This window comes from Stegostoma tigrinum, chromosome 13 (assembly GCF_030684315.1).
Source record: "Stegostoma tigrinum isolate sSteTig4 chromosome 13, sSteTig4.hap1, whole genome shotgun sequence".
NCBI classification, from domain to species: Eukaryota; Metazoa; Chordata; class Chondrichthyes; order Orectolobiformes; family Stegostomatidae; genus Stegostoma; species Stegostoma tigrinum.
The window spans coordinates 37,219,629-37,244,354 of record NC_081366.1 but is presented as its reverse complement, the minus strand read 5'-3'; the positions used below and the strand labels follow the sequence as shown (position 1 = coordinate 37,244,354).

Below are 24,726 nucleotides of genomic sequence, written 5' to 3'. Positions count from 1 at the left end.
TTCCATGCCCCTCATGCTTTTTTAAACATTTATAAGATCACTCCTCAAAAAGGAGTGACAGGCAGACAGTGTCCAGCCCCAAACCCTTTCCTTCTGTCTTTATTGCTTCTTTTGGTAGTCCTGTGCTTTCTTCCCTGCCTCGTCCCTATCAGACAGTGATGCCAGGAATGACAGTCGTGTCTCCAACAGCAAAATTAGCCCGTCACTTGATTGTAATCATCCAAGTAAATGGAAAGTATTTGAGTACTAGGAGAACAAGTGAAGACTCCAAAGATACACTGTGATCCAAATCAGGAACTGACTGTCCTCGCATTCAAATTGGACTGTCAGCATTGTAATTGAAGGTGTCATTAAACTCCAAATATTGAAGTGGTGAATCATATCATAAGTGAGTCGGAAATTTGCCCTGATTATACGGTGAAGTTACTGTATGGTTCATGTCAGCCTCTGTGGTTGAGGACAGTTGCTGCCCATGAATGTGCCTTGAGGTGTTGGGAAATGCTGGTCAAGATGAACGCCTGGAGAAGATACCTGCTGTCATCAGATAACCACTCAGACCTTCATGCCAGGAATCATCGGCATCTAGTTTCTCTCCTCTGCCTGGAAAAATAACAACCTTGCACATTTTTGAGGTGAGATGAATTGATAATGTATAAAGGCCCCTCACTACATTCTAGTGAGATTCTCATCCAGCCAATAAAACCTTGGGTAGAAAAGTTAACTTCTTTCTTGACATTGAGAATTTAAGTTTTTATTTCACTCCATATTTTCTCAACTGTCTCACTATGTCATTCGGGGTGGGTAAAATTCTGCCCCTTGGTTTTGCTTTCTGCTTGCTGGTTAAGAGAAGTACTTAAAGAAGTATAATTTGCATTATGTTCCCTATATTCATTAAATCATTAGTTTGAATTAAACTTGTGTTTTGCAGGAATCTTTGCATACTTGAACTACAAAGTCCCACGCACTCGGAAGGTGACCTTTGAAATCTTAATCAATGGTTTACAGAGGCTTGAGTACAGAGGATATGATTCAGCAGGTAAATTTTCAAAATGCAGTTTTCATGCAGTTTTGACTATATTCTATTGAATTCCATATCTTGTCCATATACAAGAAATCTTAATTCCCAAATGAAGGTGTGAATTAACTAAATGGCCAATTCACCTGCATCAGCTATAGGATAACATCAGTAAAGCCATAGAATCATACAGTATGGAAGTAGTCTCTTCGGCCCAACTTGTCCATGCTAACCTAGTCCCATTTGCCTGTATTTGGGCCAGATCCCTGTACACCTTCCCAATTCATGTGTTTTGTCTTCATGTCCAAATGTGTTTAAAATGTTGTAACTGTACCTTCCTCTGGCAATTTATTCCACATACAAACCACTCAATCTGTGTGTAAAAGTTGACCCTCATAATCATAGTCATAGACCTATACAGCATGGAAACAGATTCTTTGGTCCAAGTCATCCATGACGACCAGATATCCTAAACTGATGTAGCCCGAGTTTAGCCCATATCTCAGTAAACCTGTGATGATATTATGGCTTTAAGAGGTGTATTTTGTCTTGGCTGTTTTATGAAGAAAGATTGCGACAATCTGTCTGCTCCAAAGCCAAGAAAGTAAACAGCTTTAAAGCCTTGTGTTTTTTTGGAAAACTTGAAGCAGCCTGAATGGGGCCAACCTCACACAGAACCAGGACTTTTTTTAGTCTTGGCCTTCAGTAGCTGTTGGAATGTGGAAAATTCACTATTCTGGGAAATGCTTTGCATTTAATGTAGTAACTGTTTACATTAGGAACAATATAATCCATACCTAACAAACAATGTGTACTCTCAACGGGTCAGGGAGCAACTGTGAAGAGCATAGAAATATTGACATATCAATTGAGCCATTCATTTGAGCTGGAGAATTTTACTGAGATATAGCATATACAAATTAACAATAAAAGCACAGGAAGACTATCACTGTCAGACATACATAGACAAGAACATCAGAAACAGGAGCAGGGTTAGGCAATGCATGAGCCTGCTCTGCCCTTTAGTGACACCATGTGTGATTTTCTATCTCAGCTAGACCTTCCAGACTCTCCAAATATCCTCTACCTCCCTTAGTATTCAAAAATCTGTCAATCTATGAGTCAAATGTTCTCAATGTTTAAGTATCTGAGGGAACAGCAAAGGTTCACAAACTTTGAAGAAGTTTCTCCTTATCTCAGTCTGAAATTTACCAAAGACCCTTATACAGCTTCTTCCAAACCTACAACTACTACCACTTGGAAGGGTGAGGATAGCAGATACATGGGAACACCACCACATGTAAGTTCCCACCCAAGCTACTTATCATCCTAACTTGGAAATATATCACTGTTCCTTTAGTGTCACTGGGTCAAAATTCTGGTCTATTTTCACCAGTAGACTGTAATGGTTCAGTAAGGGTCAGATTAGGAATAGATTATAGTTGAGACATATTGAATATCTCCTTGAGTGCCAACTACTGTTCATCATTTGCCCTAACTTTCTGCTCAACCCACTACAGCAAAATCAATCCTCATGTCTCTGTAATTATCTTGTTTAACACCATAACATAGTGGGACTCAAGGTTCTAATCCTCAAGCTGAATTTGAAATTCCAGCATACTATGATCACCCTTTCCTGGACAATCTTTTACTATGATGTCATTAATTAACCCCATTTCATTGCACAATATTAAATCTAGAATAGCCTGCTCCCTGTTTGGTTCCACAATATATTGCTCCAAGAAGTCATCTCTAATATACTCTGTAAACTCTCTCTTGAGGCTGACATTTCCAGTTTTATTAATCCGGTCTATATACATATTAAAATCACCTTGGTTATTGTCGTACATTTCTTACAAACCCTCAGTATTTCCTGGTCCTACAGTGGATCTACTTTTTAAGGACCTGTAAGTTGCTCCCATCAAGGAGTTCTTTTCTTTGTTATTACTTGTTTCTACCCAGATTGATGCCAAGTTTTGATCTCCACTGTTGATATCATTGTCAGCACTGAACTCATACTTTAAGACCAAAGCTACACAACCTCCTTTCCTTGCTGAGTATCCTTCCAAAACATTGAGTACTGTGGATATTCAGTTCCCAGTCCTTGTCTCCCTGTATCCCTGTTTTAGTGATTAACACCAAATTTGCCTCTATTTGTGCTGTGACAAAGGCTAATGTAAGTATATAATTTTATTGAGAACTGATACTTGATAGCAGTAGTGTAAGTTTCTCCACTTCCTAACTTATTCATAGCTATCTTCTCCTGAATCTGTAGAATTTACTCTGGTTGAATTCCTGCATCACTATTAAGTTCACTGATAATATGAGTGCTGTTGTATGGAAAAAGATCTGTATTTTGCCAGTGTTGAATGGCAACATCTTTCACCTCCTGTCTTTCCATGAATCACATACACACTACTGATGACAAAGCTACTATTTTTGTGATTGCTATGGCTTTATCTCCAGAAATCCTACCCCACTCCCTTTCTCAAATCAAAGATTCTAGCATAATACTTCTTAATCCTAATCAACCTTGGTTTGTTTCCTCCCAAAGATCAACGTAAGGGATTAGACATCATAGATACATAGTTGGAGCACGCTTGTGTTTCATTGAATTAGTTTCCCTTAATCTTGACTCATCCCTTTCTACTCTCTTCAACTACTTCCAGCATCCCCTTCTGGAAATGGAGAAAGAAGTTCAGGAGGGTTAAGTAGCAGGAGGTTGGCACTGGGTATTGATGCTTGATTAATGAGCCAGTGAAGCCAAGATGATCCAAATGGTCAAATCACTATAACAGATCTTTGAAAATGACTCCTAAAGTAAATGGAATCTTAGTACTTTATAAATATAAGCATAGAGCACAAAAACAAGGAAGTTATAATGACGTTTTCCCTATGGTGGGGAATTTCGAGTGAGGGGATGTATTTTTAAATTGAGAGGAGAAAGATTTACAAAGGCTTGAGGGGCAACTTTTTTACACAGTGTGGTTCATGTGTGGAATGAACTGCTAGACAAAATGGTGGATGCAGGTACAATTACAACGTTTAAGAGACATTTGGATCAGTACATGAATAAGAAATGTTTGGACAGATATTGGCCAAGCACAGGCAGGTGAGACTAGTTTCATTTGGGATTAAGGTCAGCATGGACTGGTTGGACCAAAGTGTCTGTTTCCACACTGTATGACTCTATGACTATGACTATAAATGAAATAAAGAGAATCTAGGTGGATGAGGGTATTTGTGTTTGATCCTTGTTGAAAATACCATTGGAACAAGAACTGCAGAGCTCACGGATGATCCTAATGTGTTAAGGAAATGCAGAGTAATTGGAGTTACTTCACAGTTGGGCTGGAGAATATCAATTTAGTATGGTAGCAAGTAATGCCAGAAGCTTCGTAAATGTATTGGTGCGTAGGGAAGCAGGCTAAAAATATCAAGTGCGATACAAGAACAATAAATTGCATTATACAGTGCTGTTAATGGAGAATATCCTGTCATGGAAATAGAAGAGCAGACTCTGCAACTTGGAGAGAGATAATTGGATTAACTGAAAGCTTGGCCAAAGAAATTGATTTTGTAGTTTTTGGAGATATTGGGTGGAGGTTTTTGGAGAATTCCAGAGGTTTTCAGACTGAGGTGGCTTAGTATGAATGATGGATAATGGGTGAAAATTGAATAAAAGGTCAGAGTCAGAGGCCAAAAGTTTGAAAGCTTGAGAAATTGTAGAAATGGACACTAAGAAATAACAACAGAATTTGATACCAAGGATGAGGAATGAATAGTTAATGTGATAGATTTAAGTTAAAAAGTATCAGAGTGATTAGAGGGCTGGACTTGAGATGTTTAAATCTTCAGACTGAAATGACAGAGGCTGGTATCCCATCACCAGGTCACCCTTTATTTACCAATGGAAAGTCCTTAACACTGATCCAGCTTCATCAGTGCCAGCTCTCAGACTGAACAGAACCTCTGATACTCCAGCCAGGGCTCCCTCACTGGACCAGATTAACAGTCCAATCAGGGAACTCATATTCTATGCGGACCATCTGGCTGACCTCATTATAGTCACTGCACAGACAGCTGGACCGAGTACACATAATTTACTTGTTAACCTTAACTCTGAGTCACGAGATTGTAGATTTACAGTCTGTAGCATACAAGTCCATTGCTCATACTCACTGTGCTATTTCATAAAGAATTTTTAATTGAGGATCAGTTGATAAATCGTTGATGTTTGCAAGTATTTGCACAGTGTTCCACATGTTTCTTCAATCCTTGGCTTCTCTCTCCATCTGTATTAGAGTACAGGATCGATCTCCCAAGCCCAATCCAGTCTAAACAAATGCACACATTACTTTAGTCAGTAAAATTTGATGTATTCTTCTTTCATTCACTTTTGAATAACTGCTGTTTTAATCAACAGGAATAGCACTTGATGAAGATAATGAAAAAGACCATAAAAGTGGTGGCAATATCTTTCTGTTTAGAAGCAAAGGCAAAGTGAAGGCCCTGGCTGATGAAATTTATAGTAAGTGATCATGATCTATAAATTCTAAATTCAAAACTTTCACAATAATTAATTAAGTCTATGGTACTCTTGATGTTTGTACATCCTTCATTTTTTCAGACAATGAGCCACATGAAATATATTACATTGAGCATTCTGTATTAGATTTACTTAGTATATTTTGTTTTTTTTTCATTCTATTGGAAAGTATGACTCTTTCAAATCACATAAATAAAAGTAAATATAAGGTCCCTTTTTGTTCAGCTGTATTAATTTAACCAGCAAATGTATGGGATGAAATATTCTCAACCTCTGAATGACACAGGCCATGTGAGGTAAGTTAGGAAATACACATGGGATGACCAGCATGAAACTTCTCAACATCAGGAGCAAAAGGCTGCATTTTCCAACCAAATGTTGAATGGTGAGAATAAAGTTCTAACCAGTAAGCTGTATGAGGCATATTTAAATATATTAGCATGCATTAACATCTTATTATTACTTAATTTTGCCTCGTAAATATGCTGTTTCCAATTCCAACAAATTGAAACTAAATAGTGACAATTTCTGGCATGTAGGTCACAGTGGTTACCTGACTATTCCAGCTTGCCCCTTGCTTCTCCACACCCCTGTCTTGGACATCATGCATTAACATCTACAGGCAGACTCTGTGGGCAGTGGCCACAAATGCTTCACACCTACAGACGTTGGTATCTGACAGACACCAGCCTCATCGCATCATCATGCCACATCTCTGATCTACTTATGGAACACTTTGGGATGTCCTTGCTGTAGTTAGAGCACACCAGCATCTTTCATTGGATTGCTGTTGCCAGGATACATTGCACATAGGGACAGGCTTCCAGCTCATGGAATGGAGCAGGGTGCACCTCAGGGCTATTTGCTCAATCTCTTCGCACAAAGACGATTTGTGATTATTTTGATGTGCACAGCATCCCAGCTTTGCATTGTCTTTGCAATGCCTTTTGGTGCTTTGTTTTGGCTTGTGAGGGAGAAGGCTTAAATTTTGAGTGATGTGATGCCCTTCAAAGGGAACAGCATTACACAGACAGCCAGTCAGTACAGGTGAAAGACACCTGTGAGGAATACATGTTCTGTGAACCTTAGGCATTAACCCACTATGTACAATCCTAATCCTGGCCTCAAGCACTCTTGACCTCATAAAGCAATATCAGGGATCATTGCTAATAAAGCTGTGATATACAAATGATGTTTTGTGACCTGAGGGGTTCACCTTAGTTACCAGAATTGCAAGCATCTACCAAGTTCCCATAGGCTGCCCACAGTGAAGGAGCTGCTCACTTCCCATCTTGGACTGTGGGACCTCACGTAGTGCCAAGTATTCCTAGACTTGTAACTTCTGATACTCTAGTCGCGGAGAGACAGACATTTGCTCTCACAGCTGAGAATGAAAAATGAACATATATTTTTCATATGTGATAGTGTATTTGCAATGAAATGTCACTCCTGCCACCTGTGTGCACTCGAAAGGTATATTCTTCTTCCTTTCTCTTGGGGCAGTCCTAGGGTATGCAGCTGGATTGGAGAGACTTGACAGTGGAACATGTTAGCTTTGGATTTTATTCCCTCAGCCCAGACCAACAGTTTAGTTAGACCAAACATTGTTATGCACTGTGCCCCATCATGGTGGTGGTGACCGTCACAGAGCACTGCCTCCTCCTCATCCCCCCCACCCCCCTCCAAGGTATCCCATCTTTCTTGTTGAGATCCTTCCTTGACAGTTATTATCCTCTCGACATCTCAGCATGCTGCCTCCAATTGTGACACGTGACTTCCCCAATATAGCACAAGTTCCCAGGACTGACTGTAACCTATATTCACCTGGCAGGCTTGGAAGGACAGCCCCAACTGATGACTGACACACTCCTGACTGATTTCTGTGTTTTTCCCTGACAGAGTTACAGCCAAAGGTTGGAGACCCTTGACTAACAGCGGTGGCCCCCTTGACTGACAGTCGCCCCCTTGACTTGACTGAGGCCTATTGCCCTTAGACTTTGGTCATTTCTTTGAAGCACATTCAATGTACTTGCTGTGTAATTTGCATGTGGTTTAGGTGTCACGTTGACATAGCATGATGCCTTGACTGATCATTGTCGGCAAGCTGCCTGGCTTTTTGTCTGCACAAAAGGGCAAGTCAAGACAGAACCGCAATGAGCCTTGAAATTCTGAATGAAGCAGCAATATGCAAAAGTACAACCCAGGAGGTTGTGAGTGTCAAATTAAGTGCAAGGTGAGTCAGTATTAAGAAAGTGATGAGCGCCAAGAAAACAAGAGCCCAGAAATACACTGTTCTCTGATGGTTGGGATATGTGTTTTCCAAAAAGGCCCTTTGACATTAACACACAAGCTTCTCATCTAGCCATTAAAGCTGCAAGTGGAAAATCAAAGTTTTTATCAGGATGTGGAGATTTTTGCTGTAATTTCCCAATTATTTCATCATTGCCTACGTCATTCACAGGCTGTTCTGCTTCTTGAGTTCTGTTTTCTGTAGCCCATTCCATTTTTTCTCAGTTATTTTCAGCAACTGTGCATCCCTCTTATATGCACTAACATGCTTGCTTCCAACAATGCAAAAATGAGTTTGATATTTACAATGCCTTCATTCTCCAGTTATACATGCAACTTCTTTCTTGAATGATCACAGCCTTCTTTCACTATTCTTTACGTTTTATTAACTTGTGGAAAAGCCATTACTGTTTTCTTGTTTTCTGCTAGTTTTATTCACGTTCCCTTTAACCCTTGCACTTTATTTACCTGCCCTATTATTTTCTATACTCCTGTTTTTTTCTTTAATACTGTATTTATCAATCCTTTTATTTATCCGTGGTAGTTTGCAGTTTGATGCAACCCTATTTTGTTACAGGAATATATTCAAATCATATTTTGACCATATATTTAAGGATTTTCTACCACTGAGCCTATTTATAAAATTTTCTGCTCAAGTAATTTGTGCTAGGCTCTCAGCTTGCTAAACTTTTCCTTTATTCATTCCAGCTCCTTGAATTTATTAGTTATTTGCTTCACCTTATTTTCTAGAGTATAATCATATATAAAACTCCGTCATAAAAAAGAAAATGCTGGGAAGGCTCTGCAGGCCTAGCAGCATCTGTGGCAGCATCAGAAGTGAAGAGTCATTTTGGACTCAAAACATAGAATCTGTTTCTGTCAAAATAGATGCTACCAGATCTGCTGAATTTCTCCAACATCTTCTGTTTTATTTCAAATCTCCAGCTTCAACAGTATTATGATTTTAATCAAATAAAACTCATTTCGGAGTTGAGCTAAAAATCGGCCAATGAAGAAAGTCATCGTGGATGCATTCGAAAAGTGTACTTTTTGATCAAGTGCATTGTCTACATTGTAATGTTTCTTTCAATGGTTAAAATGGCCTGTTATTGGCCTATTGTAGTCTTCTATTCTCTAACGTTCACACAGTGGTCTGTATCACACATGCTGTTTTCTTTTCTGCTTAAGCATCCTTGCAGATTCTATCTTAATGCAACCTTGTAGGACGTATTGCTTTGAAACTATCCTTAATGAGCATTACCACTATTTTCTGGAACTCTTCTAAAGTTTTATAACTAGAAATGTTAAGTCCCAGTCCCATCCTAACCTAAATCACATATCTCTTATAGTACAACGGAATATTATACTATTTCTCATTAATGCTTCTAATTTTTGTTTAAGTGACTGGCACAATCACGTAAATATCATTCAATTCTGACCACCCAATTTTTAGAGCATTAATTTTTTTGTTGTTCATTTCCTTTTTACATTTTTTGATATCACTTGCCTCTGATACCACAGAATTTTTATCTCTTTCTTGCTTTTTTTAAGAGTGTAAAGAATCTTTTATGATTTAAAACATAAAATTAGTTTTTAACACACCTAAGCTGTAACATTTTATATATATTTTTGACTTGTATTCAATCCTTGAAATTAATCCTGTGTTTGAATTTTTGGTTAATTGTTTTTCAGTTTCAGCTGGAATGATGCAAAGATGCCAAGCAAGTGTAAACCACTTATAAGATTGTATTAATTAAGAACTAGATTCACTGTTGGGTCATGATGTTATCAATAGGTTGTCTACAGAACCAGGACAGAGGTTGAGAATCAGTTGCCAAGGGGCTAAGCTGAGAAATTTTTAGGATATTTACATTGTGATGTAGGATGATGGTACTTTTGTATTACTTGAAAAACTTAGATCCTGAAGTAGAGGAAAAAGGGCTTTTCTGTGAAGGTGATCTTTTTTACTTGAAAGGTCAGAAAGTCACTTTGAAAAGTAATTTGTCCTAGACCAACTGAATAGCAAGCAACCTGGTAAAATAATTGTTGAAATGTTTACCAAGTGTAAGCTTTTATTATCTATAATAAAACAGATCATTAGTCAGAAGCAGGTGTAGTAATATTAACAAAGTCATCCAGGTAGGTCTAACAGAATAAGAAGTTCCCTGATTCATGTTTTAATCTGGTCCAATCAGGGACCCCTGGCTAACAGATATAAGTAGGAGTGCCAGAGGTTCTGTTCACTCTGGGGTTTGGCTCTGAGGAAGTCAGACTAGTGTCAAGCACCATGTATGTGTCAATGAAGGGTTACTTGATGACAGGATACTGGCCTCTCTGGAATTATTTCAGCAGGTTCAATTCAGAGAGAAAAACATAACCAGCAGATGTGCTGTTTAGCAACCCAAAAGTAGTCTTAAGTCAGAGAAAAGTCAGTGAGTTAACTTGTCTGGATGTCTCCAGGACAGATGGCAAGATTTCCTTCTGCAGATAGAACGTCATCAGAAGTAAAGCTTGCAACATTGTCAGTTGAGTAGGAACTTTAAAGTGACGATAGGAGTGATACTTCACTGGGTTCAGTGTCTGTAAAGGATATTGCTGTGAAAAAGGACTGAAGTTTTCCTTTTGCTATTTATAAGATATTTCAAACTGGCATATAGTTTGCTTTTTTTTAACACTTTGGTACAATAAGCTTATCTTCTTTCGTTAGAAGTGCATTAGAGCCTCTTGTAAATACATTCAATGACTAACCACTATGGTAACAAAATAGCAACAATAAAATATATGGTTTATCCAGCCAGTTTTAAGTTTGGAATCTAGCCTGGCTGGTTTTATCATCACTTGAGATCATAATAAGATTCAGAATGGAAATTTTTTGGAAAAAGTATTTCCTTCTACTTCCTCTAACAGCCTGCAACCTTAAAGAATCCTGAGTGAAGCTGAAAAAATAATATATTCCACTTTTCTGTTTCAAAATGAACATGGATGTGGCATTAGCTGCATGAAACAGGAGGGGACAGCCTCTCCACATCATTGCTCAGACTATTGAGTACACGAGTTGAGATGTCATGATGCGGTTGTATAGAACATTGGTGAGGCCACTTTTGGAATACTGTGCACTGTTCTGGCCACCATGTTATAGGAAGGATACTATTAAATTGGAGAAGGTTCAGAAAAGATATATCAGGATGCTCTTTTACTCATTCACAGGATAAGGGCATTGCTGGCTAGGCAGCACTTACTGCCCATCCGTAATTGCCCAGAGGGCAGTTAAGAGTCAACCACCTTGCAATAGGTCGGGAGTTACATGTAGGCCAGACTAGGTAAGGACAGTAGATTCTTTCCCTAAAGGACATTAGTGAACCAGATGGTTTTTTTCCCCACAGTCGACAATGGTTTCATAGTCATCATTAGACTCCTTAATTCCAGATATTTATTGGATTCAGATTCCACCATCTGCCATAATGGTATTCAAACCCGGGTCCCTAGAACATTATCTGGGTTTCTGGGTTCACAGTCCAGCAATAATACCAGTAGACCATTGCCTCCCCTAGTGAGTTTTGAGATGATTTGTAGCTCAGGTTGAGGTTCTGGATGTAAGTTTGCTCGTTGAGCTGGAAGGTTCGTTTTCAGACGTTTTGTCACCATTCTAGGTAGCATCATCAGTGAGCCTCCGGTGAAGCGCTGGTGTTCTGTCCCACTTTCTATTTATCTGTTTAGGTTTCCTTGGGTTGGTGATGTCATTTCCTGTGTTGGTGATGTCATTTCCTGTTCTTTTTCTCAGAGGGTGGTATATGAGCTCCAAATCATTGTGTTTGCTGATGGAGTTCTGGTTGGAATGCCATGCCTCTAGGAATTCTCGTGCGTGTCTCTGTTTGGCTTGTCCTAGGATGGATGTGTTGTCCCAATCAAAGTGGTGTCCTTCCTCATCTGTATGTAAGGATACTAGTGATAGTGGGTCATGTCTTTTTGTGGCTAGTTGATGTTCATGTAACGTGGTGGCTAGCTTTCTGCCTGTTTGTCCAATGTAGTGTTTGTCACAGTTCTTGCTTGTTGTCTGTATCTTGTTGTTGTCAACTTCTTCCCTGTTGCCGGGTCTGGAGGGTTTGAATTATAGGGAGAGGCTGAGTAGGCTGGGACTTTTTTCACTGGAGTAAATGAGGTTGAGGGGTAACCTTATTGAGCTTTATAAAATCGTGACGGGCATAGATAGGTGAATAGCAAAGTTCCTTTCCCTAGGCTGGGGGTGTTCAAAACTACAGCGTATATTTTTCAGGTGAGAAGAACCTAAGGAACCTGAAGGGTGACCTTTTCACACAGAGGGTGGTTCATATATAGTATGAACTGCTAGAGGAAGTGATAGATGCAGGTACAGTTACAACATTTAAAGGACATTTGGACAGGTACATGAACAGGCAAAGTTTTGTGGGATATGGGCCAAACGCAGGTGGGACTAGTTGAGTTTTGGGAAGCCTGGTTGTCCTGGACAAGTTGGACTGAAGGGAGTGTTCCTGTGTTAATGTGTGCTTCTGTATAAGATTCTATGTTTCTCTTTCTCTTTGAATCAAGAATTTCTGAGGAAATTCTCTTTAAGATGGAAAATATTTGCAGTATGAATTACCTAATTTCCTGTTCTTCTCATAAAAAGATATTACAGACACATGTGGTTTTGAAGTTACCATTCTGGAGCACCTGACTGGGAGAAGCACAACACAATGAGTCATCTTTCAAATCACTCCAGCCTTCTAGCCTTCCAAGCACTCCCAAATTTCATCAATGTACTGTTAAAAGTCAAAGTTTCATCTACCTTTTTCGGAATTTCCTTCTTCTGCAACTCCTCTCTTCATTTTTTCTTTCTATGATCTACTTCATGAGGCTTACCACTTTGATGGAGCTTTAGGTTAGACTCCTGATATCTGCTTATGTGGCTCAGTTTCAAGTTTGAAAACTTCTGTGAAGTGATTTGCTTCATATTTTACATTATTTAACTTGCAACATAAATACCTGTTGCAGTTGCATGGGAATGTACTTCAGCAAAAAATAGAACGTTTGCTGAGCAACACATTCATAAAATGTTTGAGATTCTCCTTTGTGCCTGCTGATTTATAAGTAAGAGTGTGACAAAGAATTAATTTGTGAAATCGTTGTTTGACAGTATGCAGAGATTTATGTTAACATGTAAATACAGCACTTGATATGTAACAATTATTTTGTTACAGAACAAAAATTTCTGAACATTGACAAAGTATTTGATGTCCATTTTGCGATTGCTCACACTCGCTGGGCAACACATGGGGTTCCAAATGAAGTGAACAGTCATCCCCAACGCTCTGACGAAAGAAATGGTATGTGCTTTTTGTGTAATAAAAACGATGAGAGAAGTACAGATAATCCAAGTCAGAAAATGTGAAAAGGTAATTTATGAACTTTATTGCTCTGCAAGATTGAAATACAGCCAAACACAATGCTAATCATTTACAATAGTATATACTGAGAGGTTTTGTGTTTCTTACTGTTGGTAGTAAGTGTGCCAAGTACTTTGTTTGATTAGAAGTGACATAATGTAAATGAAGTGAAGAAAATCACTGCAATGAAGTTCAGAAGGATTTTTCCCCATGATATCAGCACCACTTTTTAAAATGCATTAATTCCTGAGATGTTGGCATCACTAGCAAGGTCTTCATGTATTGCCCACTCACACTTGCCCTTGTTGGGAACATAGGAACAGGAGTAGGCCATTCATCCCTTGGAGTCCATTCCACCATTCAATAAAATCATGGCTGATCTGTGGCCTATGTTCATATATCTGCCTTTGGCACATATCGTTTAATACCTTTGCTTTGCAAAAATATAGTTATCTCTGATTTTAAATTAACAACTAAACCAGCATCACTGCCATTTTTGGAAAAAAGTTCCAGACATTGATCACGCTCTGTGTATAGATGTGCTTCCTAGGATCTGTCCGGAATGGTATGGCCTTAATATCCAGACGATGCCCCTTAATTCTGGAATCCCTAACCAGTGGAAATTGTTTATCTTTACCTACCCTTTTCTCCTGTTAATACGTTGATGCCTTTGATTAGATCACCCCTTAACCTTCTAAATTTTAGAAAAAATAAACCTAAATTGTATATTCTCTTCTCATAACTAAACCCCTGAAGTTCTGGTATCTTTCTTGTAAACCTACATTGTACTCCTTCCAAAGCCAATATATCCTTCCTAAGGCATAATGCCCATATCTGTTCACAGTCTTCCAGATGGGGGTCTAACCTGGGTTTTGTATAACTGCAGTGTAAGTTCTGCATTCTTTTATTCTAGTCTTCTAGATGTAAAGGTCAGTATTCCATTAGCTTTCTTGATTATTTTCTTCCTGTTCGTGGCATTATTTTGTTGACAATGAAACACTATTGTAGTGGCCACTACAGTCCATTTGGGGAAGGTACCACATTGATTAGTAGGGACCTGGATTTTGACCAGCAATGATGAAGATGCAGCAATCTGTTTCAAAACCGGAGTGGGTGTGTAGCTTAAAGGAAACTTAGAGGAAGTGGTGCTCCCTCACTTCTTCTGACTTTACCTTTCCTGATGAAAGAGACATTGAATCTGAGAGGTACAGTTGAGGAAGGCTTGTTGAGTTGTTGAAAAGCATTTTATACCTGGTAGACATTGCAGTCAAGTCATAGCTTTGATGGAGGAAATGACTATTTAAGATGGTGGATAGGGTTCTGATTAAATGTACTTTTTTGATATGGATAGACTTCAAGCTGTGAGCTTCTTGAGTACATTGGTGTTTACGTCCAGGTATATGGAAAGTATTCCATTGCACTCCCAACTTGTGCCTTTTAAGTATCAGTAAGGCTTTGGAAAGGCAGGAAGTGAGCTGCTATTATGGTTTTATGGCTGGTCCAGTTGAGTTTCTGATCAACGGTGACAATATCTTTTTGGTGTGTAATTAGACAATGGTAATAATGTCAGAACTGGCTTGTCCAAAATACAACTCGGGTAACAGAACCCGGCCCACCTTACTTCTCTATTTAGCCAGCGGAGCTACTGCTGGACACACAAGTAGGTGACATTGAAAGATTCCGCATGGAGCTCCACCTCCAATAGATGTTGACCTTGCCAATGGTATTCACATTCCATGAATTAACAAAACAAAATAAAATAGTTTACTTTGTTCATAACTGACCAGGAGATTTGTTTGGAATCTTACACAATTGTATGGCCATTTTAGGACCCTGTAAAGAAATCAACCTAACGTTGGATAAGCCTTTTAGCCTTCTGTTGCCAGCATTCTCTTGTATCTCCAAGATCAGTAAATCATTGAGCAGGGCAAACAGAACATGATTCATGTCCTAGTATTTTGACTCACTCATACAGTGGCAGTGATAGGTCTTAAAAATGTTCTTTTAAATTTGCACAAGTATGGATTTGAACGATTGATTTCTGGATTAACAGTGCTTTTTTTTATTTTTAGAATTTGTGGTGGTTCATAATGGAATTATCACAAACTATAAAGAACTAAGAAAATACTTGGTAAGAGAAATTGCCATAAACTAATCAAATTTTAACATGATAATAAAATGTGTACATTTTAGTAAATCCTATAGGCCTTTTCCATTACAGGAGAGTAAAGGTTATAAGTTTGAATCTGAGACGGATACAGAGGTGATTCCAAAACTAACAAAGTACATGTATGACACCAGAGAAGGTGAAGCTGTTAGATTTTCTACTTTGGTAGAAAGCGTTGTTCAACAGCTGGTGAGTTGTAACTAATTCTTTTTCAAGGAAAAATATTTGAATATGATGTTTAGAATACGTGGCGAATGGAAACTACATATTTTTAACAACTAGAATATTTTGGATCATTTACCCTCCAATGCTGTTTGTATACTTTAAATACAAGTAATTCTGCCCATAAAAAAAGTCAAAATGTGCAATTCAAAATATTTTATAATTTTGGCTATGATCAGATATTTCGTTCAAATAACAGTGCAAACAGAGTATTAAGTATGAACTGAAATAAAATACATTAACTAGTACCAATTGTTTCAGTTAGTACTGCAAATCATCAGTTCTAAACAGAATTTGAAAGTCTGGCACCTTTTTTGCTATGCATGGGCATTCACCGTACCTAATTTTTGAGATGAGGGCAGTAACTGCAATTTTTTAAATGACATTTTGGCTTCCTATTTGTCCATACCATTATGGTTATACTACCTAGCTATGTAACAGCCAGTCAAGTTTTACCATATTATTTTAAGTTGTATGTTATTTGCATTATCACACAAATACAAGATTTGAATTGGGATAACAAAGTGTGGAGCTGGATGAACACAGCAGGCCAAGCAGCATCTCAGGAGCACAAAAGCTGACATTTTGGGCCTAAACCCTTCATCAGAGAGGGGGACGGGGAGAGGGTTCTGGAATAAATAGGGAGAGAGGAGGAGGCGGACCCAAGTTGGATAGAGGAGAAGATAGATGGAGAGGAGAGTATTTGTGGGGAGGTGGGGAGGGGATAGGTCAGTCCGGGGAGGACGGACAGATCAAGGAGGTGGGATGAGGTTGGTAGGTGAGAAGTGGAGGTGCGGCTTGAGGTGGGAGGAGGGGATAGGTGAGAGGAAGAACGGGTTAGGGAGCCGGGGACAAGCTGGGCTGCTTTTGGGATGCAGTGGGGGAAGGGGAGATTTTGAAGCTTGTGAAGTCCACATTGATACCATTGGGCTGCAGGGTTCCCAAGCAGAATATGAGTTGCTATTCCTGCAACCTTCGGGTGGCATCATTGTGGCACTGCAGGAGGCCCATGATGGACATGTCATCTAAGGAATGGGAGGGTGAGTTAAAATGGTTCATGACTGGGTGGTGCAGTTGTTTATTGCGAACCAAACTGAGGTATTCTGCAAAGCGGTCCCCAAGCCTCTGCTTGGTTTCCCCAATGTAGAGGAAGCGACACCGGGTACAGTGGATACAGTATACCACATTTGAAGATGTGCAGGTGAACATCTGCTGAATATGGAAAGTCATCTTGGGGCCTGGGATGGGGGTGAGGGAGGAGGTGTGGGGGCAAGTGTAGCACTTCCAGCAGTTGCAGGGGAAGGTGCCGGGTGTGGTGGGGTTGGAGGGCAGTGTGGAGCGGATAAGGGAGTCACGGAGGGAGTGGTCTCTCCGGAAGGCAGACAAGGGTGGGGATGGAAAAATGTCTTGGGTGGTGGGGTCGGATTGTAGATGGCAGAAATGTCGGAGGATGATGCGTTGTATCCGGAGGTGAGTGGCGTGGTATGTGAGGACGAGGGGGATTCTCTTAGGGCGATTATTGCAGGGGCAGGGTGTGAGGGATGTGTTGCAGGAAATGTGGGAGACACAGCCAAGGGCGTTCTCGACCACTGGGGTGTGGGGCGGGTAGTTGCGGTCCTTGAAGAACGCGGACATCTGGGATGTGCGGGAGTGGAATGCCTCATCCTGGGAGCAGATGCGGCAGAGGCGAAGGAGTTGGGAATAGGGGATGGAATTTTTGCAGGAGGGTGGGTGGGAGGAGCTGTATTCTAGGTAGCTGTGGGAGTCGATGGGCTTGAAATGGACATCAGTTTCTTGCTGGTTGCCTGAGATGGAGGCAAAGGGGTCCAGGAAGGTGAGAGATGTGTTGGAGTTGGCCCAGGTGAACTTGAGGTTGGGATGGAAGGTGTGGGTGAAGTGGATGTTCGAGCTCCTCTGGGGAGCAAGTGGCGGCGCCGATACAGTCATCAATGTAATGGAGGAAGAGGTGGGGTTTGGGGCCAGCGTAGGCGCGGAAGAGGGACTGTTCCACATAACCTACAAAGAGGCAGGCATAGCTGGGACCCAAGCAGGTACCCATGGCCACCCCCTTTGTCTGTACGAAATGGGAGGAATCGAAAGAGAAGTTGTTGTGGGTGAGGACGAGTTTGACTAGGCGGATGAGGGTGTCGGTGGATGGGGACTGGTCGGGCCTGAGGGACAGGAAGAAGCGGAGGGCCTTAAGGCCATCTGCATGAGGAAGGTGGGTGTGTAGGGACTGGACGTCCATGGTGAAAATGAGGTGTTGGGGGCCAGGGAATTGGAGGTTCTGGAGGAGGTGGAGGGCGTGGGTGGTGTCACGGACCACCCAAGACATTTTTCCATCCCCACCCTTGTCTGCCTTCTGGCGAGACCACTCTCCCCTTGACTCCCTTGTCCGCTCCACACTCCCCTCCAACCCCACCACACCCGGCACCTTCCCCTGCAACCACAGGAAGTTCTACACTTGCACCCACACCTCCTCCCTCACCCCATCCCAGGCCCCAAGATGACTTTCCATATTAAGCAGAGGTTCACCTGCACATCTGCCAATGTGGTATACAGTATCCACTGTACCCAGTGTGGCTTCCTCTACATTGGGGAAACCAAGCGGAGGCTTGGGGACCGCTTTTGCAGAACACCTCAGTTTGGTTCGCAATAAACAACTGCACCTCTCAGTCGCGAACTATTTAAGTCCCCCTCCCATTCCTGAGACGACATGTCCATCATGGGCCTCCTGCAGTGCTACAATGATGCCACCCGAAGGTTGCAGGAATAGCAACTCATATTCTGCTTGGGAACCCTGCAGCCCAATGGTATCAATGTGGACTTCACAAGCTTCAAAATCTCCCCTTCCCTCACTGCATCCCAAAACCAGCCCAGCTCGTCCCTTCCCCCCACTGCATCCCAAAACCAGCCCAGCTCACCCCCACCTCCCTAACCTGTTCTTCCTCTCACCTATCCCCTGCTCCTTTCTCAAGCTGCACCTCCATTTCCCACCTACTAACCTCATCCCGCCTCTTTGACCTGTCCATCCTCCCCGGTCTGACCTATCCCCTCCCCACCTCCCCATCGATACTCTCCTCTCCACCTATCTTCTCCTCTATCCATCTTCGGTCCGCCTCCCCCTCTCTCCCTATTTATTTCAGACCCCTCTCCCCATCCCCCTCTCTGATGAAGGGTCTAGGCCCGAAACGTCAGCTTTTGTTCCCCTGAGATGCTGCTTGGTCTGCTGTGTTCATCCAGCTCCACACTTTATTATCTTGGATTCTCCAGCATCTGCAGTTCCCGTTATCTCTGATCACAGAATGAATTGGGATTTTGATTTGCCCGACTTTGGGGCCTGCTAGTTCCTTCGTGCTGATCATAAGACTCGCATTGCTTTCTTGAGAGATAATGGGAACTACAGATGCTGGAGAATTCCAAGATAATAAAATGTGAGGCTGGATGAACACAGCAGGCCAAGCTAAGCTTTTGTGCTCCTGAGATGCTGCTTGGCCTGCTGTGTTCATCCAGCCTCACATTTTATTATCTTGCTTTCTTGAGACTTTTGTCCTGAGACCTGCACTACAAGCATCATTTTGCTTCACTCTAAAAGAATGGATTTTGTTTTATTCTTTATTTGCAGGAAGATCTCAACATTATATGTAACTTTACTAAGAATGTACTCTTGATTTTCTTATAGTCTGTCACTTAAGGTTGAAATAAAAGAATATTTAACGTCAGAAATTACATTTTTTGTACTTGCAGGAAGGAGCATTTGCAATTGTCTTCAAGAGCCTTCATTTTCCCTGCGAAGCCGTTGCTGCGAGGTTGGTTTGAGGTTAATTTGTGAATGTAATGATTACTGCTTGAGTTTCTTTGTCAGAACAATAAGCACTGTTGTAGAAAGTCTGTGTTCAAATCCCAACTACCCTGGAGGTGTGTCATAACATGTCTGAATAGGCCGCTTACAATCACTGTAATTTCAATGTTTGCTTCTTGCAGTCTATTTGGAAATGTTTACCATTTTGTTACAGTTTCTAATTTAAAGTCAAGTATTTTAATTATTGTCCGTTGGAATGTGATTGGCTGTTAAAGTCTGGTTAAACACATTGTTAAGTTTGTGAACGTCTTCATTTAAGGTTCAAAAGCAAGGGGTGGTGGCTATTAATTGTCTTGAGTACATATATAAGGCACACCTATAACACAGCTGTGTATAAAGAGCTGTGTAACCAGGTAATCAATGCTTTGTTTCTGCAAGGAAAAGGTATCTTAGTGTTCGATTTTACCAGCAAGCTGAATGTCTGAATTGACATCAGTATGGGGTGGCTCAGTACTGAAGTAACAATATTTTTCTTATGAAAATGAATTTGTTATGAACAATTTTAACAACTTAAAATGCTTGGCCATAGTCAATGATGCTGTTGCCAGCTCTAATTTCTTTCCCAGCCAGCTCTAAAAAGAGTCATGTATGGATCTAATTTAACACAATGTTAAATGCAGTTCTTGTACAAATTGAAGTTACTTTCTGATCGTTAATAAAGAATATATGGGGTGTGTATGTGAATTAAAAACCAAGAAATTAAATTAACATTGAACAAATGTACATGCAGGCTAGGAGTAGGAGTAGGCCCCTCAGTGAAACATTGCTGATCTGATCACTCCTCATCTTGGCTGTTCCTCATAATTGTTTACTCTCTTGCTTATCATAAATCTATCTACCTCTGCCTTAAAAAATATTCAATGTGCTGCTTCCACTGCCTTTTAATGAAGAGAATTCTAAAGACTCATGACGCTCTGTCTTGAAATGTAAGCCCTTATTTTTAAACAATGGCCCTTAATTCTAGATTCTCCCACAAGCAGAAACATCCCTTCCACACCCGCACAGTCAAGGGCAGATCTTATTGATTTCAAACGAATCTGTTACTTTTCTAATCCAGAAGAGATTAACCTAACCTGTGTAACCTTTCTTCATAAGAAAACACACCCATTTCAGACATTAGTCTAGTAAATCTTTCAACAGCTTCCATCATACTTGCATCCTTCTTAAGTAAAGAGATCAGTCTGCACACAGTACTTTGGATATGGTTTCATCATTGAACTGTACAACCGAAGCATAACCTCCTTACTTTTGTATTTAATTCCTATGTAAAATCATTTACATTCCATTACGTTTCTAAGTTACTTTCAGTATCTGTATAGTAACCTTTGCAATTCATATGCTCGGACTCTCAGATCCTTCTATCTCAGAGTTCTGCAATATCTCCGCATTTAGAGAATACACCTTTTTAATTTTATCTGGCAAAATAAGTAGGGTCACATCTTTCCCCATTTGCTAGATTTTTTCCCACTCATTTAGTGTATCTGTTTCCTTTTGTAGCCTTCTTATGTCCTCCTCACAACTTACTTCCCTATCTATATTTATGTCATCAGCAAATTTAGGGACAAAACAGTTGGTCCCTTCATCCAAATCATTTGTACAAGATGATACAAGTACGTAAAGCAATGTGTAATTTCCTCCCAAACTGAATTTTCTGATTTATTATTAGTTTTAAAAGTACCAGATTTACTGGCCACACATTGTTGTCTGGCGAGCTGAGACAAGTGGCTAGCATTGCAACGCTCAGGAGTGTGACACTCAAGCTGAATCTACAGGCTCCTCTCTGTCACCCAACAGAGACGAGTAACAATTAATGCCTGGCCTGCAATTTTAAACCCAGGACTTTAGTTGGCAGGGGTATGTTGCCATAGTTCCAAAAAGATGGTCCTTGGCAATCGGGTAGGTTGCTACTAGAGGGTTAGATAGCCTAGGTATCGAGGGGATTGAGAGGAAAGCTTGAGGGACACCTGATATTTTCTTGTGAGGCCTAGCAGAGCACTCTTGCTCCTCCCCTTGTGTTTAATCTTGTGCTGATGTCGTATGGAAACTATAAGGTTTTATGGTATTAATCCTGGGGTTAAAATTGCACTTGGACTTCAATGACATCACCATGTCCTAAATGCATATTTAAAGCAGATCCTCCTGCCTTCCAGCAGACAATCTGCTGACCTGCTTCAAAGGGTCATATTAATATTCCAAGTAGACGGATCAAAACAGATAAGTTACCACAATTTTAATTGCCTGCATGCCTGCTTTCCATTCAGTAGACAATTATAAAATCAATCCTATGGTCTGGAAGAAAATTAAATCGGACACCTCAATTATTTGGTAAAAAACCTGAGGAATTTATTTCACTACAAGTAGAATGGTTATTGAAACAATGTTTATCTCCATACTAATTCAAGATAAAACAACTCACAAGAAGTGTGGCATGAATACCTTAGGGCAGTGTAGATATTGGGCCGTATTAAAAGTTCATTGAGTGAATTTGACTTTGCTGATGATTTCTTATGTACTATCAATTTGAACTAGAAAAATCAGTTTATTTTCTATCCCTCAGGCGAGGAAGCCCACTGCTGATTGGCGTTTGCAGCAAGTACAAACTCTCCACTGACCAGATTCCAATACTCTACCAAACATGTAGGTTGACTTTGAGTTTACAATTGGATCAGTGAGTGCTGGGGAGGTAGTGGCAAAGTAGTAATGTCACTACACAAGCAATCCAGATGCTAACATCTAACATCCAAAAAATATGGGGGAACACAAGGCCTAATGGAAAGGAGTAATTGAAAGAAATAAATATCAGTATGGAAATGGTGTTGGGAAACGAGTGAGATTAAAAGCAGGTAAATTCCCAGGGCCTGATAAACTTCATCCCAGAGTACTTAAGAAAATGGCCCTAGAAATAGCAGATGTGACAGTCGTCTTCTTCCAAATTTCTATAGATTCTGGAACAGTTCCTATTATTTGGAAGGTAGCTAATATAACCCCACTATTTAAGAAGTGAGGCAGAGAGAAAACAGTGAATTATAGAATGGTTAGCTTGACATCAGTAGTGAGGCAAAATGCTAGAATCTGCTATAAAAAGTGTAACAGCAGAGCACTTGGAAAACAGTGATAAGATCAAACAGAAACCAAAAGAACTGCAGATGCTGTAAATCAAGAACAAAAACAAAGTTGCTGGAAAAGCTCAGCACGTCTGGCAGCATCTATGGAGGAGAAAACAGAGTTAATGTTTTGGGTCCGGTGACCCTTTCCTTAGAACCCAGTCCTGACGAAGGGTCACCAGACCCAAAATGTTAACTCTGTTTTCTCCTTCACAGACACTGCCAGATGTGCTGAGCTTTTCCAGCAACTTTGTTTTTGTTCTTGATAAGATCAAACAGATTCAGCATGGATTTATGAAGGAGAAATCGTGCTTGACAAAACTGTTGAAATTTTTCAAGGATGTAATTAGTAGAGTGGATAATGGGGAGTCTGTGGATGTGGTTTACTTGGATTTACAAAAAGATTTTGATAAATACCACATAAATGATTAACCTGTAATATTAAAGCACTTGGAGATGGAGGCCATGTACTGAAATAGATTGAGAACTGGTTGACAGTGGAAACAAAGAATTGAAACAAACCGGTATTTTTTCTGAATGACAGGTGGGTTACCACAGGGATCCGTGCATGAACCCCAGCCATTCTGTATGTATATTCCTGATTAGATAAGGAAACTATGGGCACTCCCTGGGTTGTGAACAGGGTTCTGTTCTTGAGTCTATTTGTAAGTCAATTTATATGCAAGTTGGAACACAATGTAACACAACATAAAGCAGCCATTTGTAAGCACAGGGAATGTTCATTTGTTGGGTCTTTAAAATTACACCCCTGTATGGAATCACATTCGTGAATACAAGCATTAGTAAGTCAGATGTGTTTAAATCAGGGTCACCCCATAGGAGTCATATCTCCAAGTTTGCAGATGACACAAAGCTGGTTGGGAGGGTAAGCTGGAGAAGGATGCTTCAGTGTGATTTGGATAAGATCAGCAAATACATGACAGATGCAGTAAAATCTGAATAACCATAAGGTTATCTATTTTGGTGGCAAAAGCAGGCAGGAAGATTATTTTTTGAATGTTGATCGATTGGGAAGCAGGGAGGTGCAATGAAACCTGCGTGTCCTCGTACACCAGTCACTGAAAGTAAGTATGCAGGTAGGCAGCTGGTGAAGAAGACAACTGGTATGCTGGTCTTCATAACAAGAGGAATCAAGTACAGGAGCAGGGATGTCCTGCTGCAACAGTATTGGGTATTAGTAAGACCACACCTGGAGTATTGAGTGTAGTTTTGATCTCCTTATCTGAAGAAGGATGTTCTGGCAAAGAACATTTACCGGACTGATTCCTGGCATGGTGGAACTGACATACATGGAGAGATTAGATCGGTTAGGACTGTATTCACCAGGGTTTGTAAGATTGAGGGAAGATCACACAGAAATCTATAAAATTCTAATTCCTTTTTACCAGTGTTAAGTGGCATGCAATACAGCAGTAATGTGAGCCTAGGATCTCTTACTAAGGGGGCAAAGCACAAAGAGGCAAAACAACACAATGAAAGGCAGTGTTGCTGTGAGAATTCAAGTAGGTTTAGAGTGAATGAGTGCTGTAATAGGAAGCGAACAGCTTGGAGATCCTGTCTGGTGCAGTGGCTGAGTGCACAGGTAACTACATATCAAAAAGATAAAACTTGGTGCTAATGAGATGTAAATACATGCAAGAGAGGCTCTCACCATCAAAAGTGAAATTTTTTATCTTGCTGTTCAAACCACGAGTGGAAAATCCAAGCATCTTTCTTGATGTCGAGAAGCTCATTTTTTTTTCAAACTCACTATGTTTTTAAAGCTAACTTGCCATGGACCACATCATTCAGGGTTGAGAAATTTCAGCCCTTTCTTTATAATTAAAGCTGCCGTATTTGAATCATTAATCTTGAATGGAGCTATAATTAAACTAATTTTGTGAGGAAGCTTCCTTATTAGCTTTACTCAAGCTAATCATCAATCAAATTGAAATTGAAAGAAGACAATTTTATAATTTAGGAAGTCCCACAGTGCTTCAAGCCAATTAACTATTTCTTCCAAAGTTGGCTCCTGTTGTAATGTAGGAAGTTGTGTCAGCCATCTGGACGCAACAAGACTCAACAAACAGCAATATAGTAAATAATAATTTATGTT

At 40.3% G+C, this 24,726-nt stretch overlaps 1 protein-coding gene across 2 annotated transcripts in view; it reads left to right on the top strand.

Annotated features, from left to right (window-relative positions):
• Positions 1-24,726, top strand: part of LOC125458172 (glutamine--fructose-6-phosphate aminotransferase [isomerizing] 2-like) — an 84,963-nt gene that overhangs the window by 21,343 nt on the left and 38,894 nt on the right. For both annotated transcript variants that reach the window (XM_048543139.2, XM_059650686.1), the window contains exons 2-8: positions 929-1,036; positions 5,442-5,546; positions 13,070-13,195; positions 15,328-15,386; positions 15,477-15,611; positions 19,392-19,453; positions 22,064-22,143. In XM_048543139.2, coding sequence (XP_048399096.2) covers positions 929-1,036; positions 5,442-5,546; positions 13,070-13,195; positions 15,328-15,386; positions 15,477-15,611; positions 19,392-19,453; positions 22,064-22,143 — 675 coding nt within the window. The remainder of the gene's footprint in view (positions 1-928; positions 1,037-5,441; positions 5,547-13,069; positions 13,196-15,327; positions 15,387-15,476; positions 15,612-19,391; positions 19,454-22,063; positions 22,144-24,726) is intronic.